The sequence below is a fragment of the Nipponia nippon genome, unplaced genomic scaffold, assembly GCF_047370975.1.
Source record: "Nipponia nippon isolate SJK-2023a ecotype South Korea unplaced genomic scaffold, ASM4737097v1 scaffold_10, whole genome shotgun sequence".
Classification (NCBI taxonomy): domain Eukaryota; kingdom Metazoa; phylum Chordata; class Aves; order Pelecaniformes; family Threskiornithidae; genus Nipponia; species Nipponia nippon.
In genome coordinates this window covers 27974236-27996039 of record NW_028262291.1, presented here as the reverse complement: position 1 = coordinate 27996039, position 21804 = coordinate 27974236, and the positions used below count along the sequence as shown (strand labels likewise).

Sequence of the window (21804 nt, the reverse complement as noted above, 5' to 3'; positions counted from 1 at the left end):
GGCAGACAGACAGAGGCAGCTATTAGTCTGGAAACTCCAGTGTGAAAAACATGCATGCCAGGGGATACTGAAGCATTAATCATGAGCAGAAGTAAGTGGAAGGTTTGAGAAGCATAGTTTTGGACTCAGTCATTGCTTCCTTCTGAGGGCACAGTCGTAAGCACTTTGTTACCAACCATCTGGCCAGGCCAGAGAGGAAACTTGAGAAAGCCAAGATGTGCAACCTGGCTTAGAGACATGCCAGTCAGCCCCATCTACACAAGTCCTGAAACAGCAGGTACTGTGCTCTTCACAGATGACTTACTATAAAATAGCCCAATACAGGAGCATTGGAACAGCGAATCAGCAAGGATCCCCAGCCAATGCTCCTCAGCATTACAAATGCGCTTCACCAGAGGAGTCCATGCAGGCAGTGCACACCACAGCACTCCCTGCTCTTCCCTGCCCCTTAATTACCATGTGCCATGGCTGAATTTCCAGTTGAGGCAGCTGCTTGCTCAGAAAACAGGCAAGGGCTGATCCCACAGCAGAAATCAGCAAGTCATGAGCCTTCAGATTATGAGCACAGAGATACAGCAGTGTTGGAAATTCCAGAAAGACAGCCCGTCAAAGGCCAGAAGTGAGCCTCACAATTCAAGCAGCCAAAAAGCACCTCTGCTTTGGGGGTTGTCCTCCCCCTTCCCCCTTCAGGTTTCGACAATGACTTTGGCTGACTGGTTCAGAGCAAAGCTTCCTGCGTGATTTGCCTTGAGCTGAGCTACAGCACAGATTCGCATACGGCCCGTGTCTACTGCTTGGTGACTCCCACACACGTTCCTTCACCAGGCTACATTAGTACTCAGCGCAAGTGAAATAAGCTAACTTCCATCTGGTAGAGGTTCTGAGTGTGCACACAGGCACCTACCCAAAACAACAGCAATGCCGTAAACCCCACACCTCAGATCGCCAGAAGTTTCAACTTGCTGCAGTGGCCAAACCCCATTCCCTTCACCACCAGCTGAACAAAACCAGGACAGAGAGAAACCCCATACTCGTGACACTTTTTTCAGTCTCCAAAGAGTTTAGGCACATCCAGAGCATGAACCTGAGCTTGTGCAGGAGTTGGCCAAGGCACATCTAATTCTCCATATGGAGAAGGCAATTCCTCTTCTCTCATTTTATGCTCAAAACTACGTTCTCCCAGGCTCTGTAAAATCCTTTATCTTAAGCTCTCATTTTTCTAAGCCTACCTTCTAGGGTCAGAAAAATAGAAAAACCTCACAGAGCACTACAGACAAAATCTAGAAAACTGAGCTAACCAGCTCCAGCTACAGTGTGTGAAGCACCGGTGTAAGGATTAACACCTGCCAAGGTGTGTCCCTGTATCAGAATCCATCACAGAGCAGGAAGCAATCTTGAGACACAGCCTCCACCTTTTTCTGGACAGGGACACAAGTTCTGTGCCTGACAGGACAGAAAAGCATCACCCGTGGTTCCTGTCTGCAATACAATTAAGTATTAGTGTTGTGTCCACAGTGCTGTGTTCCTACAAACCTTTTCTACTCTAACTGAAGTGACCTTTCCAGAGGTCCAAAATCCCATCTATCCCAAACACAGACACAAAATATTACTCGTGAGAGTAATTATCCCAAAGACCAGGGGATTTCTGTCAATCTAGCTGACTGGCTCCAACATTTAACAAAATATTCCCTAGCTAATGCATCTGTGTTTAGAAGTCCTCTGCCACACTACTCCAGCAAGACAAGAGTTTGACACAGAAGACTACAAAGGCGAAACATCTGGCAAACTTTCAATGGGGCTGGGCATAAGGCAGGAGCATTTCCACTCTTAAATGAAGTGGTCTCTGAAGTACTTACATGGAGTACAACTTGTTTATCTCTGGGCATGGAAAGCACACACCTAATAAACACCAAAGGCCACAGAAGCAAGGATGAGATCACGCTCCTCTGTGGCTGTGTGATATACTGACTTTGCTCTTGAATTTTTTCCTATTTTCAGCTTTCCTCTTTCTAAAACCAGCAGTAGTTAGTAGCCATGCTTGCAAACAAAGCTGCAAAATTAGAACTAAGAGTAAGCACTGTAGAGATATCTAAGTCTTCAGAGAACATGGAATAATAGCTCTGAGGTGTGAGCTGACCCACTAATTCAGATGCTCAAAGATAAAAATACCAGCATTTTAAAATTAATTCACTCCTTGCATGAGAATAGGAAAGGGAGGGTCATAGCACAGCATAACCAGCTATGAATAATCACATCTCCCTTAGTGCCAGAAGAAATACTACCAGTTACTTTTCTCCCCGACCGAGCTCAGAAGCATGTTCACCCTTCCTTTCTGAGGCAGCTAATCCAAACAACTCCACAGAACAGTGACACAACTGCTTTGACTTGTAACAAATTTCTTAGCAATATCTCACCTTGGTGATTTGTATGCATGAAATTTATTTTTGTAATGCGAGTTTAAAAGTAGCCCCCGTCACTTAATCCCAAGAGAGCCAGGTACTTGGAGTAGCTCACACTCTAAAGGCTTGTGTAGTACATGCTTCTAGAACCTGATTCTATTTTTTAGGTAGTGCTTTTCAGAGAGCTTTAAAGAGAAACCGAAATCTGCAGTTCTATAGGACATATGACGCACATTTTACAGATGGACGGGCAGATGAAAGGCTAAGGGATCTACCCATGTTTCTACTTGGGAGAATGAGAGGCAGATCTGGAAAGCTGTTGCCTGGTGTCCTGGTTCCCATTTCCACGCCTATCGCACAGAAGTCATATCACATCTGACAACAGCATTGCAAGAACACGTTCAGCTAACATAAAACAACATGTTTCTTTTTAGCATTCACGAGGTTCGTTTGGGGACAGGGTATTCTTGCCCATGCCCCCAGCACACGTTCCTAAGGTCTCAGATAAAGAAGTTACATCACATGCAGGCACACTGACTCTGCTTGTAAGTGCTCTTTAGGCATCCTCAGGATGCTTTGCTTATACCAGGAAAGTTTCACTTGCATGTGCTGTCTTTTCACTACTAACAGTTTGAACAGACTGAATCCCACAAAGCCTTCATTTTACAACCCTTTTCCCTCTCAAAAGTATCTGCTGCAACCTCTGAAAGCAGTTGGACGTGATGGAAATTTGTGCAGGCTGGTGAGAACCACTTCAGCCAAATAGGTTAAAAACTGTATATGGCATGACAGTAGTCAATATGTTGCTCCCCCAAAGACAGGCAAAGTAGCAATCCACTGATAGCAAGTCTTCCGACAGCTACAATTTCAGTAGTTCATAACATGTGCCTACTTGCACAATGAGCATTGAGCTAGCTATCTGAATTTTAAGTCCCAAAGACAATGCAGATGATAGGAATTGAGGTGACAATTGCCTTTCAGTTATTTCCATCAAGGTTTTTCTGAGTGTGGGTTATTTTTTTCTTTTTAAACAACTGGATTACCTGAAAGATATATTGATATACTTTCAATAGCCAGGGGACAGCATGGTGCACAATCAAATGTCCTGCAGCTCTGCAAAGGTCCCTTTCCCTCAGCCTGCAGCACCTTTTGCACAGTTGCAGTCCCTGACAGTTACTGCCACTTGCATCCTACTCCACAGATCCAGCAGCCTGAAGAGTGGCAGCCGCAGCCTGACCCAGTCTGGACTGGCAATTACAATTTCTAAAGGTTAAAGCTTTGGGCCATTAAATTTCATTAGGAATTTTTGTTGTTTTTTTAAGTGAGATTGAATTTGCCAGTTGAACACAGATCCCCCCCCCATCATGCTTGTCTATTTGCAAGGGAAGGCATACCGTAACTCCCAACAGATTGTTTCTAATTAAGAGTGCCTTGAAGTTACAACTCTATCACTATTTCCACTATGTCTGTCAGCTTAAAAGAAAAGTAGGAGACAGCTGAAACACTGTTTTAGGCATTTCTTGGTACCTCTCCTAGTTTCCTCTCAACTCTAACTTCCTTTGGTTTATGTGTGGCTTGGGAGCAGAGTTCAGAAGGCAGCTATCAACTGCTGCAAAACAAAAAGATACAGACATTAGAGGGATTCTAATAAAGTCATCATATACTCATTCCTCCAAAGGAGGTAGAAAGATAATCAGAACAGCAAAGTCCCCGCAGAGCTTTGCATGAGAAAAGGAAACTATTTATACCCGCACAGAGCTTAATTAGATTTCTGATGCAATTCTGCATACCTTTTTTTTTTTTGTACAGTAAGCACATATCTGCAAGAAGTGCCCTGAGCCAGAATTCCCCACAACAGCGGTGCTGACAGGACACAGGATAGAAACCCACTCTTGGGGTAGCACTAGCCTTTCTTTTTTTCTTTTTTGATTTTAAACATTCAAGGGGTTTTTTTGGTTTTGTTTTGTGTTTTTTCCCCCCTCATGATGAGGGGGGATGATAACTAAAACACTTTCCTTTACATTACTCAGAATCACATCTGATTTATCCATTCTGCTGCTGATAATACTGCTAAGCCTTTACGTAGTGATTTACATCTTCAAAGCCCCATACAAAACACTAATTAATCTTCACAGCCCCTGGGTACTGTACTATGGGAAGCTTTATTCCCATTGGGTAGATGATTGATAATTTGCCCTAGGTCAAACACCAAGTTAGTGGTAGCACATTTTTTCCTTTTTTTTCCTCCTTTGTGTCCCTGACATCTAGATCCTGCTATTAGGAAACACCGTTTCCCTTTCAACAGGCAAAGAGTTATGGCAGATACAGTGGGCAAATTAACCATCAGAAAAGCAGCACAGCATTGAATCTAGCCCGCCTGAACACACTGGACAAGCATCACAAGAGTTTATGCTGCTGGAAAAACAGTAACCTCGACGTCACAAGCAGCGCAATGGGGCTCAAGTGTAATGTGAGGCACAAAGACTCTTGGATGAACCAGACCACCGATGCCACAAGTCCCTGGCTATCTGGTTGAGGTGTCGGTAAGAAGAGCTGAAAATTTGTCTTTCTGCTTCATGATAGGTCCTTGTACTATTCCTCTGTCATGGATTACAGTTGTTTTTTTGGATGCTAGACGTTCCTCATAGTTAATGTCTTGACAGCTCCCTGTTTTGAGCTGCCCTTGAGCCTTTGCACAGGAATTTCCACTGAGGATGCAACTGGCATAAGAACTGATCAACTACAGGGTAAGACCACTTGGCTTATGTCCAGTGCATGCATCCATATTGGAATAACTACTAAAGATCCTTATATAGGAGACAGGAGTGTGACAGCCTATTTTGTAGGTGAGGCCACTTGCAAGGGGACATGTGATAAGTCAGCATCTGAGCCAGAAATCACACCACGTGGAACCCACCAATCTTCTTCCAAGCAAGAAAGAGAGACAAAGAGAAGCCTCTGTCCTAGGCTTGTTATCTACACTCCTGTTCTTCCAAATGCTACATGTTTTGCTTCTTTGTAAAGATATCCTGCCCAAGGCATTGATAAAGGACATCCCTTTGCCATCTCATTAATGGTCTAGTTAAAAACCATGATCCAGATCTGAAAATTGAAAGGTTAATTAGAAAGAACAAGATAATGAAACCTTCAGATGACTGCAGAACAGCAACAGAGAGAAGCAGCACTGGAGAACTCGACTGGTTTATCAGAGCAGAGAAAGACCCCCGATTGGGGGGGATTCTGCAGCATCAGCCATCATGGCCTTGATGCAAGAAGGTCCCACACTGTACCCTGTTCTCAGTCTGCATACCATATTCAGTGGAAGAACGAGTTCCCACAAGTTCAACATTTGTCCAGACATCCTATGGTCCAGCCTTATTCACACGCCCTCAACTGTACTAACCTTCCAGAGAGGTTAATCTCAGCTCTGCTGAGATAAGCAGATGGGAAACCCCACAGGTCAGGAATTTGCCACTTAACTTTGAACAGAAGAGCCGAGATCAGAGAAACACAAAGCCTTATCACACATGCTGGATGCTGCACAGCAGAAACTGTGGAAGAGTCACATGCCGAAAAGCATCTTCCAGAGTGATAGAGCACACGTAAGCATACAGCCACAAACAGGCATGTCACGGGCTGCCTCCCAAAGCCAAGTGGGTTCATCACAAACCAACAACTTCAAAACTGTCTCCTTGATTTTCTCTCTCTTTCCTATGTATATACTGCCCAACTCCTTCCTAGCCAAGCCTTCAGAGTTGGATTCAAGCACAATGCTACAGTATAGAGACAAGAAGCCTGGACAAAATCATCATGCTTTCAAAAGATCAGTGACTTTATCATCATATAGGAATTGCACATCAGCTTCCAGCTCTTTCCATGTTGGTAAGTTTTCCTGGACTGGAAAACACTAGAGGCATTTTTGAATAGCTGAGCTGGACACTCATCACAGCTTTCATCAACCAGACTAGACACAATACTCATACCTGCTTTGTGAGAAGTGATTTAAAATATTTTATTTTGTATCCAGATGCTGAGCTTGTGAAGCCTGCACAGGTTTTAGATGCAGAGGTTGAAGGACCAAGCTAAAGTCTAACACAGAGGCAGAAAGGATAATTCTTAACAGTTTGCAGCCTTACTGATGGTTAGAGTTCAGGAGATTTGTGAGGAGTGATGCCAGTACAGCTGATTCTACAAAGACACAATCATCTGGAGAAGAGTTCAAAGCATGTGAAAAAGACAACTTCTCTATTCATATGGACAGAGGTTCACTCTCCTGATCATCTTGGCCTGGCTACAGGCAAATTAGGCTGGAGAAATCTTTGCTGAAGAGATAACAGGACTGTCCAACTGCATTGATAGGATGTGGAACTGATGTGGAAACTCCTCATTCACCAGGTAAGCTCTGTCAGGTAAATCATTGCTTGAGCTCCTACCTTCCCCAGTCCCTGCAGAGGTGGATTCCTGCTCCTGTACCTCCCTCTCTGTCTGAGTCTCGGCATTCTGCAGCTGAGGCGCCAAGGTCTGGGTACCCTGCGAAGTCACAGAGGTGGGGGGGTTTCGGGGTTGCAGGCCTATGGCATTCATCAGGCCCATGTCCCTGTCTGTCCTCCATGTGGCTCTGCTGGTTCTGAAAAGAGAGAAAAACAAATAAGACCAGGAGCATTGGAGGCAACATGCCCCAGCAAGACTGAAGCATCCATCTGAGCCTCTTCTTGCCTCCACTCCAACCAGGCACCTGCTAGCCACTATGCAGATGGGGCTGGAGGGAATTGTGACCTGCACTTATTTACACACACACAAGACACCCTCTCCAGCCTCAGCTGGCTGGTCTCTTGAGTTTTAAGCCAACAGAGTCTAATAGTCCACTCACCCTTCCACAGAAGCGGCGTGTCTGACAGGCATAGGTAGATATCCCTGCAGCATCACTCAGCCTGCAGAACAACTCTGTCTTGGGGTCACCGAGCTGAGTAGGCAACACAACATGCAGCGCAGGACCACAAACACACACACACAAACCTCCCTCTGCACGTTGGCAGGGTGGTTTTAACTCCCAAGGACGCAGCCTGTATCCCTTCCCTCCTCTGGACCTTCTAGTTTGTCAACATCACACATGAATGCACTCCAGCAGGCATTTCTGCCTGTTCCAGTTGGACAAGAGAATTTCTCTGTTCTCAAAAGCAAACAGGAACCACCTCAAGGCTCATTAGCTTCTCAGGATCGAACAACTGAAGTGTACGATGCTACAAGAGCTGAATCTTGACAATGCTTGGATGCTCTTTCCAAAACTGACCTCTGGCTGTAAGTGCTGGGAATGGTAAAGAGATTTCTAGGAAAGATTGCCTCATTCACAACCTTTTTCATAAGGTTTTGAAACCTGCCACACTTTTCTTGCTCTCTCTTTGAGCTAGTTCATTCTTGAGCTATATTTCATGCAAGACTGATATGTGCTGTCAAAAAACGTGAATAGTGGCAATATCCACTCACGTGACAGAGTAAAGAATCTCTACTGCTTATTTTTCACCGTCAATCAGTCCAAGGCTGTAGGACAGCACAGACATTGCCCTGCACACCAGCTCATAACTTCCTTGGGATCCTGGAGCTCACAATTCAGAAACGAGACTGTCGCCCTCTTGCTGTGAACAGCTGGCTTATAGAGAAGTATGCGCCAGTGGGGCAAGAAGCAAGGGACTGCAGCATCATCCTCATGTTTAGAGTAACTGATGTGTGCATCACCAAACAGAATGGATGAAGCAGCCATTAGGGCTGTCAAGGGATTTAGCTTTATTTTTAGAGTTTATTGCTGAGAAACAACTGTCCCATGACCAGAAACTAACAGGACGAAAACCAGTCACCAGGACCACCCAAGGGATTTGCACTCATCTCTGTGAAACCCCGTGTTCTTCAGTTATCCTCCAAAGGTCCTTTACTTTGCATGGTGGTTTTGATGCATCAAGCCCCACACGTTCCTCCCGCAGCTTGCTCACGAATGTTACTGAGGCCATGGATGACACATGTACTTCGCTATCACTGGCAGTGCTTTTGGGCACTGAATGTCACTTGCTGGAAGCATGCCAGGTAGCTCAACTAGGCAATCTCAAAGGGGGGGAAAAATTGCATATTTAAAGCTGCCAGTGCTAAAGGAACAAAGAAGTCGTGCTGTCAGATGTAACAAAAGCAGCAGAAAGGGTCAGATCTCTCTAACCCAAACCCAGGAGACTCACCCAGGCCGCTCAGTGCTCCTGCTGCTGGAATGCACAGCGAAGACGTTCTCATTCAGCTGGTCCCAGTGGTACTCAACTCCAGAGTTTAAGGCCCTTGAAACACCAAAGAAGGAAAAAATATTAGCATGACAGGACATTATTCCAGCCAGCACACATTACGTTCCCACAACACGAAGGGCAGCCTTGATTCCTGCCCTACAGAAACTGCAGATCTAGCTCAGTTCACATTTTCGTTAAAAGGACTCATTACCGTAAACAGCCTTGCAAACATGGAGTGCTGTATTACCCAGATTGCTCTGGAATATTCCATTCATTTCAATTCAGTATTAGCACCGAGGCACAGCAACAGGAGCAGAGAGATTTTCAGGAAATGAAGACATACAACTGTGTGTATAAAATCAGGTTACCCTAACTCCAAGTGACTAAACAAAGAATTGGAATGGGAAGGCCAATTCTCTCTGTGGTGCCTGCCAGCATTTCCGGCACTAGGTAATGCTAAGTAAAACACTGCTCTTATTCAACATTTAGTATCTTTGCAAATGGTTCTCATTCTACCTATAAATAAATCTCTATACAGCCCTCTCACTGACAGTCACTGTGGAGCAAGGGCAGTTGCAGAGGATATTTTAATAAGTTTCCACAAAAGAGTTTGTAGTGAATCAACTACGTGTGTGTTCAAAAAGTCCAAAACTTGAATTTTACAGCTAATGCTACTAAGTTTAACAGAACAGCAAATGCTCTGGCAATCTTTCACAGTGCATTTCCCCAAAAGATACACGAAGCCAGGGCTGGATAATCACTTCACAGGAACAGGCAAGGTTAACAATGTATAGCTAATCATCCCATCATTGCTGAAGACTACGGGCAATCACAGAAATTGAACCACCATAACCATAACACTGTAAGTGCGTCTCCCACTATTTCTAAGGCCCAACAGCTCTTAGACTGGAAGAGGATAAGAGCGAATCCAGCTTCATCTGTGCCATACAGAAATGTCAGAGGACAGGTACACACTGTGCAGTCCAAGGCAGTATGGAGATCTCCCACCTCCTGCTGTGTCCCACCTCCAGAAACACTATGGTCTGCATTACCATGAAAGAGACTTTCTGTACAGTGTTTTGCCATGCCACACTGACGCACCAGCTCCCTGTGAGCTGGCCTGGGGGTTTCGAAATGGTGCTGTGTACCACCACACGGCTGCTGGACTGCAGACACCTGATGGTGCTAGGTGAAGAGTTAACAGTGCTATGCAATGGTCAACACAAGGCGAGTGAAAAACAAAAAAGGTCCTGTGCAGACAGAAGGGAATGGCATCTGTAGAGCTGGACTTGCATCACACCGCAGGCAGTCTCAGAGCATGAACTAAGGGTACTCCCATAATCTGAAGAAAGGATTCAGGGCAAGTAGTTGGTTATGGCTTGGGCACAAACATGGTGTTTTACGTATGTATAAAAGCTGTTGTCCCTGTAATGAGATGCCTCAGCAGAACTGGCAAGAACCCCAGCTTAGAGGATGCTGCAGGTCAGACATGCTGCAATGGGAGAGCTGTGTGTGCTGGAGGCCTGGGGCTAGGCTGCTGGGCATGACAGCACCCCAGGTTGGGACCAAGGGCGAAAGCTGGAGAAAATCAGGTCAACAAAACCACGCATGGAGTCTACAGGAAGTAATCGGTCTTTTTTTTTTTTTTTTTTTTTGTGCTGAGCTAGCCCTGTGCTGCATTATACCCCATGAAAGCAGCTGCCAGGGAGATGCTGATTTACAAAGGCTTCAGAGTTTATTGACAGATGGTAACCTGTCACTAAAACTGTGCCAGTCCCTCTGGCTGTTCCAGCCCCTGCCTAATATATTGAGACTTAGCTTTCACACTTTGCTTTCTGCAAAGTAGCACACTCCCTCGGCAAGACTTTCTGACCCGGTAGTCAATATTTCCATAAAATGTCTAGTTTACTTGGTATCTGCAGCTATTACACAACAGAGCTAAACTGACCCATGCTCCTCTCCCCCTCCTTCCACACTTCTTCATGCTTTCCAAAGTACAGGCATGTTCCCCACAGCCACCTACACGATTGGTATTCCAGTCTCTCTGCAGGGCCAAAAAAGTGGCTCAGAATAAACAGCTGGCACTTGCTACTGCAGCAGCCGGCGTCCTCACTGCTACCCTTCAGCAGACTCTTCCCTTGACCAGCTAACCAACTCACCCTCTCCCAACTCCACCTCTTGCAAAAGATTTCAAGTGATAAAGCCCTCAGCATGATCTTTGTTCTCTTTTGCATGCATCTGCATCTCTCTGACCTGGAGCCCACATCTGCCTCTCCACAGCCCTAAGACCAATATTCAGCTTGCTCCCCATTAGGTCTTCCAGCCCTGGATGATTGATTGAGGCTACAGAAGAGATATTTCAGACTGCATCAAGGTACAGCGAGGAAAGCAAATATCTGAACTTAACAGAGGGAACTGGTTTGGTACTATCTTTTATACGAAGATCATCACTTCCCTTGTTAATAAGCAAAGAGTTCATCAAAGAAATGCTGCTATTATACAGGTTAAGTGCCAGTTTTAAAACCATGCCTGCTTTAGAAACTTGATCACATAATCGCACCTTAAACCAACTTAAGTACACAACAAGATGTGTGTGACAACCACAATTACCTTGGTTTAAATCAGATTTTCAATTAAGCTTAAAGATTTGCACTGGTTTAACCACACCTATTTAAAACAGTGCAATCTCCTTTTTCAGAAAGCCTAAAGGTTTTTTAACTGCCATTGCAAAATACTGCTTGAATTTTGTAAATTAGCAAGCCTTTCACAAGTACGTTTCCCAGGAGATTTGCAAATCAAGGCCTGACTATTCATTTCACAGAAGCAGAGCTTACACTGGAGAAATGAATATTTTTCAGGTAATGTAAGCATTTAACTTTTGCTCCATCAAACTCTAGACATGGAAATGCTGGAAGCACTTTATGTTTTCCAAGGCATAAGGTAGAAGCTCTGTGTAGCACAGAGCACGTTGCCACTTGGATGTGGATGCAGTCAGGAGGACATTTGTTGCCCACAGCTTCAGGGTGAAAAATTGCAATTCTCCACACTGCGTCAGTCACGGACAGTGAAGTCCACTTAGTCAAGTTCTTATTTTCTTCCTTTTTATGGCTGTCACTAAGCTCTCTAAGCCCTCCCTGGAAATTTCCATTAGGTTTGTTAAATACAGAGCTGCTCACAGCCTGGCGTTCCCAGCAGGAATCTGTTCCGAGATGGACTCTTCCTTCGCGCCCGTGTCCAGCTCACATTATTAACAAGCTTGGAGAGGATGAAGGGCACAGGCTTGCATGCTTTGCTGAAAGTCGAATAAGGATTCAGAATGGAGCCTGTTAAGTACCAAGAGCCAACAACTTAGGCAGCACAGCCTCTCTCTCTGCGTGGAGGTCTTACCCACACAGCTCAGGTATGTCCCCCTGAAGAAACTAGGACCAAGGCTCTAGGAATTAATGACAAAATTATTCATACGTGACAAGAAAGCTGAAATATGATTTACTGCATTGGCTTAACCAGCATTTGAAAAGTAAAACGACAAAGCACAGGTCAGCATAAAATAACTTGGACATCTGGGTAACTCCCCAGCTGGCATATCCAAAACTGGGAGTTGAAGAGGAGGAGGGATTAGGACAAAAGTTCCCCAACTCTACCATAACAATACAGCTCAGAAACAAGATGGCAAGACAAAAAACCATAATTTGCAAGTAGGGTATGCATGTCCAGGAAGGCATAAATAGCACTTACTGTCTTTTCAATTAAACCATCCCCAATACTGAAGAAGGTTGCAGCAATGGGCACATACACTGCTCTCCTTCTTCAAATCCTGCCACGTGGAAAGGCCCAACAGCAGCACACTTGTCTGCTACAGCACTGAACTAAATTCTGATTAAGACATTGCTGCCTGCAATCTCATCTAAAAATATCAGCACAACCCCATTACTAGAATGAAGATCGTGGCAAGCCCAACATGGAGAAGACCAGCTGCAAAGTGATGCCATGCAGCATGCAGCTAGGTGAATATCTGATTTTCATACTGCCAAGGTTTGCTTTCTCCACAAAAGAAATTACATTTTAAAGCTGATTTCTGAAATATACTGTCCATGCAAGATCACTAAGAGCAAGCATACAAAATTAGGTTAGTTTACAAATGATTTGAATTCCCCAAGATGTGCTTTCTTCCCTTTGTGTAAACTTGTTGTTTTTAAACCATTCAAACTGTATCAAGGAAATAAAGAGTGAGCTACGGAGAGCAAGGTGACACGATGCTAAGGAACAGGAATCCACTGTCCTGGTTTGGGAAGGAAGCAGCAGCACACAGTATCTCACACAATACAATGCTCGGCCGGATTCCAGATGCATCCTTGTCAGCAGCTCATTATCTCTTCTGCCGGCTTGTGATGATCAGCACAGCAAGCCCATCCCTGGCTCCCGTGATTAGCTAGGCAACGGTATTGTCAGTACAAGGCAAAGTTTGGCACTCCCAGCAGCTGCCTGGATAGGAAAACAATCATTTCTAACACCCTACTTCATAAATATTTAGCCTTCTGTGCAGGCAATGAACCACGTGCAGAGACGAATCCAAGTGAACACTGGCTGCAGCGCAAACTGTATGGAACCAGCAAACGGGATTCCTGGAGTAGCTCTGCTGGGCAGCAATTCCCTTTGACCAAGGAAGAGGTAGCAGCTTCACTGGCACCGGCCTATTTCAGAGCACACCCTTGGAGTACAGTCCATGTATGACTAGCCAGGGGAAGAGCATGAGTATAGGAATTCCTAACAAGATAAGTCATACAGAACACAAGATGTGCAGTTTACAATTAACAACCACACAGACATTTAAGTGACGTATGAAATTATCCTATTCATCACATTCCGAGGAACAATGTAAAGATCACCTCTTCTCCGCAACTAGCAGCAGGTGCATTTTTACTCCCTATACTGATACAGCCCACTAATTTTCCAGAATCCTGCGAGCTTTGCCTGCCTGGAAACCAGCAATCATGCAGAAACACATCCTGACACCTACTTGAATTGGCAAAGGTGCTGCAGAAGCCGGACAGCAAGCAGCTTGGTGCAGCTGGTAGCCGTGTGCCTGCTTCAGGGAGGATGCCAACTCCACTCAGAACACTACACAAGATGACTAGCCCCGTTTATTTGATTGTGCAGTCCTGCCAGCTAGGTTAAATACTGGGATTTTTGAAGAGGCTCTATGCAAACTCACACCATTTAAATGAGGTCAGCCTTATAAATTTGGAGGCACCAGTAGCTCGTAACACTCTTCTGGCTCAACAGCATGAATATGCATGAGTTTGTTCTGCCCACACTGGACAACTAAAGCTGGATGCAACCCATGCTCTTGCGGCCAGTGGATAAGATTTAGATAGAAGGCACACCTCTAACAGTCATCTTCCCTGGGTAAAAATGTGATATCTTAGCTAAGGAAGAGCATCATCAGTCAGCTAAGCTGTTAGATACCTCAAAGAGAGAGAGAGAGAAGAGAGATTAACACAGCAAGAACAACCCAAACAGAATGGTTTCTTCTGATCTACAGGGTCACTACAGCTAAAACCCAAGTGAGTCCCAGGAGTCAGCATTTGTAACCTACCTACAGTTTGCATGTAGCAGATGAGCAGACTCATAAAATGAGCTGAAATGGAGGACACACCAACAGAAAGCATAAGAGGAATTTGTCTTACATTCCAAGGGAGAAAGTCTTAAATTAAGAATCAGTCTTCAATTAAGAATCAGTCTTCCAACAAATTCAACAGGAGTGATAAATGGAAATTAAGCACCAAGACGATGACAGAGCAGAAGGAGAGAGTTTTGTATGAAAGTCTGGATGTTCAATTATCTTGGGACCCAAGTACAAATATTGAAGTTGAGAATGCTGCCCTTAAGGGACGTGAAGCTACACAGCAAAACCTGTGTTGAGAATAAGGACAAGAAAAGCCCCTCACAGACAGCCTTCATGCCAATATCAATTCTCCTACCGAAAGGCCACAACAGTTTTTTAAAGCAGCTTTTCCCAGAGCTGTTTTACACCACTCTCAGCGTGACATAGGAAGTTGTAACTTGTGCCTGAGAGAACAAGGGGAACGAACCTTCCTAGTCCCGAACGTGACTCCTGCGCTACTGATGTTGTAATTAGACATCACCTACTTTGACTTTTAGAAGAGATATATCCCAATTTGGAGGGGGCATACTGACGCCATCATTAAATGCAAAATATTTGAATGCATGCGCTACTGTAAGCAGAGGGACAAAACACGTGCAAGGAAGACCCAGAGTTAAGATTTACTCCTACAACACTGGTAAGATTTTTGTGCATCATACAGCACACTACACAGTAATTTTAGCACTATTAAAAAAAATGCATGTTTATGTGAATAAGAACATGCCACCCAGGCCAAACAGCCTGGAATAAACACGGCAGAAATAGACCAAATAAGAATTTCCTGAATTTTCACTGATTTTCTTCTCACTCAAAATCTTGCCAGTATTCCATGGTATCCTTCACTTACCTGACTCCAACCACACCAAGTAGCACGTAGGGATCCTCTGGAAGGTAAATAACAGACTCCAGAACGCAGAGCTTTAAGTTCCTTAAATAAGGACAATTTAGCTTGGTACCACCTTAAACCAAGCTCTGAAGATGGATAACTTGCTTAAAGTCCTCTAAAAACCTAAAGGCTTGTTAATTGCTTAAAGTGATTACAGGCAGACTATATTCCAAATAAGCTTTGAACCCTCAGAAGATCTTAAGCTGTTTATGATCTATCGGCTCGTCTAGTGGCTTAGACAATTTAGGATGTTAGGAGTCGTTGGGGGAGCGCAAATTGCTTAAGCCTTCTAAGGCCTTAAACATCTTAAACTGCTACAAGTCTCCAGAGCCAAAGTCACTCTTTAGTCATCTTTGAACTTTCACTAGCGTTTTAGCAGAAAGTAACATTTACATTGATTCAAAGGCGACTTCGAAGTAGGTTTGTTTTGTAGATCTTATGCCAACAAACTAAACCAGGAAAATGCATTTAGAATGGGAGAAATCAACTTCAAAATAAACGTTTAAAATTAGCAAGCATAGCAAATGCCTTTTTTTTAATAGAACATTGCAATATGCACACACAAAGCTGCCAAGCTCCAGAACCAAGATCCTGGCTTGGTCTAATCTCAATGAGATCCACAGGGCAAGCCAAGTTTTGTATTTTTAATCTTCAGCAGCTTTGAAGTTAGCCAACTAAAAAGTGTTCTGTTTAGCACACAGGGGAAACCTCCTCAAAAAAAAGGGAAAAAAAAATCGACAAAAAAACCCAAATCCACAATTATTACTCCAATTACTCACAGTTTGTAGACATTGAGTTGAGACCATTTACAGAACCAGATAGCTGGAGGATTTAAAAAAGGGAAAGAAAATGAAGAAAAAGTTGGCTGTTTTATTTGCTAGCTGGATTCACTACAGTCCTGCTAGAAAACACAGGCATAAGGGACAACAAATAAAACTCCACAAATAAACTGGATCAAAGACCAGAAACTTAAATATGATCTTATTGGAAAGCCAATGGAGTAAACAACCGAACAAGGAAGGTCTAGTATAGACCTACGCAGAAAAGAAAGGTTATAAGAAAGCAGGACAGACTGGTGCTGCCAAAGAGGGAAAAGACATTCTAAAAATAAACATGAGGAAAATGGTACTAGAATGAAAAAAAGTCTATTCATCAGTGAGGCTAAGGACAAAAATCAATGATGACTCAAAGTGGACCAGATAATGACTTTTCTCTCTGAAGTCTCCACTTAAAAAATATCCAAAGGTACTTATGCAATTAAGGAGTAAGAAAAGAAGCTAGACATAGCAGCTGCTTGCACTCATTAAGGGAGGGGAGAAAAAAAAAAAGTTAACTTTTTTGAGTCATTCACACCTGATTTTTAATACATTACAAAAAACTGAGGAAGTGACAAAAGGCCAAAAAAGCCAACTTATCAGCATTCTTCAAAAAGAAAGCCATACTTAAATTGACAATTACTCTCTCCTAAGCGTAACTTTTATCCTTAAAGACAGTAATATAACAAAGAGAAAAAAGAAGATATATGAAAACAATGAAAGAGTGAGCCACATGCAGTAGGCAGTAAGTCAAATAATTGCTTGCATAAAATTTAATTGCTTTTATAGATAGAATTAGATAGGATCAGAAAAAAGCAACGGAAGAAAAGGCAACAGATATAAGCAAAGCATTTGGTAACTGTTCTTAAGAGTACTGTGCTCTTAGAAAGATGGCTACCCAATCTGAGAACCAGTAAGGACCTGCAGAAGCCCAGTGACACAGTACACAAACTGGTAAGTAGCAGGTTAAGTTTCTTTAACACTGAGCTCTGTACCAAGTTCCCTTTCTCATGGTGGAAAATAAATGTCACTAACTACTCAGTGCTTCAGCATATCTTGAAGAATTGGGTGAGGGAAATGAACTTGCTAATAACTGAAGACTTAAAGCAGCTCTCAAAAATTTATCTCTAGGATTCATAGACATATTAAATGGAATTTTATGAGGGCATCTTCCACCTAATGCCATCATTCATCCTGGATATCAACTTCACATACAGAAACGGAAATAGAAATGGAATAAAAAACAATATCAGAATGGAGATACTGTTTGAAGCCTCCATATTACCGCTGTATTTCTTTTGCATCTGCAATGACTGAGCCTCTTGGCACTCAGGATACCTAGGCTTCCCTGCACAATTTGGAAAGAATTCATTTAAATTTTTTCTTAAATGCATGAATAACAAAATCCAAATATAAGCTTTCAGGACGCATCTTTAGTGCAAAATTGGCCATCTTCCCCCCTTTTCAGTCCTTTTATCAATCAAAATAATCTTTTACCCTCATTTGGAAAATTCAGTGTATCTTGTGGTTAACAGGCAGCAAAAGTCCAGGACATGCATTCGCTTACTTGGCCATGGTGAAAGGCCACTGTGCAGATGCTGCCTTTCAAAAGGCCATTTGCAGGGAGGACTCAGACATATCCAGTATCTCTAGCCGCCCCAGTTAACAGTTGTGAAAACATTGCCTGTGCAGGGTTGCTAACATCCCTCCATTACACACAAAGGAAGACAGCTCCTCCTTCTGTCTCTTTGTTTACTCCATCCTTCAGAAGCTATTCTTAAAAGGCAAACAATGCACCAAGGGCTTTTGCTGCTGGGGGCATCATTGCTCGAGGCTGAAGAGCCTGACGAATGAAGCCAGCCAGCGGAGAGACATGATGCGCCAGGCAGCTGGATAGATCACCATCTCTTTACCAGCGCTGATAACTAGATGCAGACACATTGTCCCCATTACTAGATGAGAGGATACGCAATTCTCTAGAGGAAAAAAAAAACTGAATTGGCATGGACAGACAATTGCAATGATCCTCTGCAAACCATAGGAATTTATTGTAAAGAGAATTTTCCCAGAATAATTTCACGTTTGAGGCAGATCTCACCACAAAGAATTAAAATATGCACACTGCATAGCACTGAATCAATTTGAGACTCTCCACACCTACTTCCCAATGAGAGAATTCCAAGGGATGCTGCCTCTGAACCAGATACATCTTCAGGGGGTATTTTAATTCCATTACCAGAGGCTCTGTCTGCTGAAGAAATCCTTCCCCTCTTGTGGATGCCTGCATTACATAAGTAGCCCTAGACAAGGTGCTTTGAGTGCTTGGTTTTGAAACAGTTTTCTCAGAACACTGAGGTTTTTGGATTAGTATTTTCAGAAGCACATGAGCACTGACCCCTTCCAGAACCTGCTCCTGAGCGCGGGGGGGGGGGGGGGCATTCAAGATGAAACGAGGAAGAACTGATATTTGGACCCCTTGCCTTTCTCCCACGGCAGTCCTCCACAAGAGAAGCCAGCAAAGGGCAATAAGCAGCATGCAGTCTGCTCCTTCTCACTTTCGGTCTCACCTGTTCATGTTGTACAAGACAATTAATGTTTGAGAAGCCCCACCAGGGGTGTTTCTGAATGGGAAAGCTCTTGTTAGGATGTGACAGGATAGGAAAGGTCAGAAGCACTGAAAAACAAATTCCTTTTTAATTCAGTAGAGGTGTTTCCACTGTACAAGACACTGTGGATTTCATTCCACGCTGCAAAAACCAAAGATTCAGGAACTGAATTGAACCTTTAACTATGCAGAGCCAAGATAGATATATAAAACTTTAGTGAGCATTAGCACCGGTCACAGTTACAAAGGATGTCAGGCAGTATGCGGTGGGAGAGAAACAGCCTTGGGGAGGCTAAAAAAGCACTAGCAGCCACACAGAAAAGTCAGTGTGCAGCAGGATAGCAGAGGGCTGGGGGAAATTCACATCACTCTGTACCACCTCCTGTGACAGACCTCCAGGCCACAGTGAGTAATACATGGTAGTTCAGTTCATTTGCTAAGTGGAGTACACTACCTCAAGTGGTGTGCCTAAAAGGATTCCTGTTTTCATGTGGCACGGCTCTCCCAATGAACATTAGTGTCACAAATTTATTGTTTTGATTTAGCTCAATGGAGCCCACCCTTTAAAATGTGGCAGCCTCAGAGCCTTTCAATACCATGCTTCTGGACTGAACACACACTCATCTTACATCCAAAAAGTGCAGACTGCCACCTGGTAATGTGAAGCCATGTGCAAGCAGATAGCAGACTTGTGATCTAATATGTATGCAAGTCTATCAGTTGGCAACCATGTAGACACTGAACCATGACAAGAATGAACTACAGGACCCTCAGAAAAGGAACAGGCTGTCACAAACTCATACAGACTGCAACCTGTTTCCAATCTACATCTGAGGGCCAAAACTCTCTTGAACTTGCCTGTGAACCACAGACCTGAGTACCCTTGCTCCAGCCTATCGTCACTGCAATTGGTTAAAAACCATCAAGACAAGCATGAAGCATCCCCTGAAGACACTTGCACTGCCTATGATCTACTCAGTTTCATTCATTACTCTGTGCATCATCAGGACTCGCAGATGTCTCTCTTCATATCAGCTTCCTGCACTTTGTGCTCTGTCCCCAACAGTCACTTCCATGAACGTTCTCCCAGTGACTCCTTCTCTTACATGGTGGCTGATGATTTTTTCAAACAAAAATGAAAGATCAGACTTGTGAAAAGTAAATTGCTTGTCCTGTTGGTCACTTGCAGAGGAAGTTGTTTCCAAAAGCTGGGTTCCTGTCCCACAGGAACCCAGTCCCTTGGGTTCTTTCACACAGACCATTCCTCAAAAGGACAGTAATTCAGCATCAAAAGTAGACAAAGTTTTAAACAGGTCATAGAGACCTGCTCTAAGATAGATAGTTTATTCGCAAGCAAGTGAAACCAGCAGCTAAACAAGCAAAAGAAAAGAACATATGAAGGACAAGCAAACACTGCTGAACACAAGCTTCACCATCTTTGCTATTCGTTATCCTTACTTGGAATAGTATTTATTCACTGACAATTGGGATCTCTGGGTTTTCAATACAAGTCTGTATCTAATACTGCATGTTCAAACTAACATATTAGTAAACAACATAAGTTGGTCAGCCTTTTGAGTGTTTGGGAAAGGAGGAACTTTCCTGATGTTACATTAAAAGTTTCTTTCAATTTAATCACATAAAAAGCAGAGCAAACAAATTGATGCTTTTCAATAGCACAGTTTAGTGAGCTGGGTGCCACCCTGAAATCTAAGGAAGAAGGTACACAATGTCCTTTCTTTCCTTTACTCACCCGAATGCAACCCTCATAGGGGTTATATCTTTGGCTAATAAAAACATTTATTCTATCCTCATAGCTACTGTACTGGCTCATGAATTACAGTCTCTTACACGCTGCTTTCAGGCCCATTAGGTGCATTTCGAAGTGTGGATGAACACTGCTGTCACCACCTCACCTCTCCACAGCAAAACAGCTCTGAGAGCCAACTTGTCAACACCTGCTTAGACATGGACCTTGGGTTCAAAATATTGAAAAAGTGCCTCACGGCTCGGCAGTCCAGTCCCACCCCCAGTCACAAGTATTCAAGTCATAGACCTGTCTCTGCAAGCCAGCCAAGCTGCATCTCCAAACAGCTAAGCCTTTTGCATCCACCCAACCAACGTATCGGCTATTGCAGAAATCAGCTGGTTAGCCACCTTTCTCTAGTTCGCAGCCACAACCTAGTCATAGTCAATTTATGCCTCTTTGTTCTCTAATAAAAAAATATATACATTTAAATAGTTCCCTTTTCCTGGAGATTTATAGAAGGCTTCTTAGCCCTCCTTTTTAGCCCTGCTGAAGACCTCAAGCTGCAAGTTTTCTTAGATAAAAACGCTCCACTGACCCCACTAGCAGCTCTTTTCAACTACCGCACCAGTTCAAAGGCAGTTCTGAATATGGATATGCAAATTTTAAACTGTTCTGGCTTATGTATCTAGTTTCTTCTACAGTGATAATAACATTTTGCTATCTCTTCTGTTAAGCATCTTGTGTCTCATCCTACAACTAAATTTGTTGTTTTTACAGACTCATGTATTGATGGCTCAGTCACCTACGATCAACTAAAACCTCGGGTCTTTCTCCTCCTCTGCCATTTTAACTACCGAGCTCAGTGTTATTAGTCACTAAGTGCACTTTGTACTATTAAATTCTATCTCATTTCTATAGCTCCAGTCACTTTCAAGGCAACCCAGTTCTTCTGCAATACTCTGATCTTTCTCTGCAATGACAAGGCTTATGTTACATCCTCTGCAAATTTATTCAGTGCACCCTTACGAGGCATTAGTGTAAATAGTATTAATAACCACCCCCAGAACAGGTTCTTAAAGAAGTCCATCAATGACCTCTTTTGTAACAGAGTCCAGCTCTCAATCATATTGTATTCTTTCCTTTAGCCAGGCCTTCACCTGCTCTTTACCAGATCTTGTTCTAATCCTAATTCTTTACAAATTAACCAGATTTATTGCAGTTCCAACATGGGAACTGCCTTACTAAAACGCAGAGGTATTAGACCTGGAGCAAGACCTTAGTTGACCCTTTAATTAAAAATAAATACATAAAATTCTCAAGGACAGGTATCCAACCTGCTATACTCTACCTTAGTCAAATCACAATGCATTCAATCCTGCTTTCCATGGTTTTAATTTTCCTTTCCTTCAAAACTTACCCCATAA

The 21804-nt window shown here is 43.4% G+C and overlaps 1 protein-coding gene across 15 annotated transcripts in view; it reads right to left on the bottom strand.

Annotated features, from left to right (window-relative positions):
- AMBRA1 (autophagy and beclin 1 regulator 1) overlaps positions 1-21804 on the bottom strand; it is a 141499-nt gene that overhangs the window by 3276 nt on the left and 116419 nt on the right. For 12 of the 15 annotated variants that reach the window (XM_087746158.1, XM_087746157.1, XM_087746169.1 and 9 more), the window contains 2 exons: positions 8621-8713; positions 6833-7026 (listed from right to left, as the gene is read on the bottom strand). In XM_087746158.1, the coding sequence (XP_087602284.1) occupies positions 6833-7026; positions 8621-8713 (287 nt within the window). The other 3 variants (XR_015701910.1, XM_087746170.1, XM_087746171.1) reach the window with 3 other exon arrangements.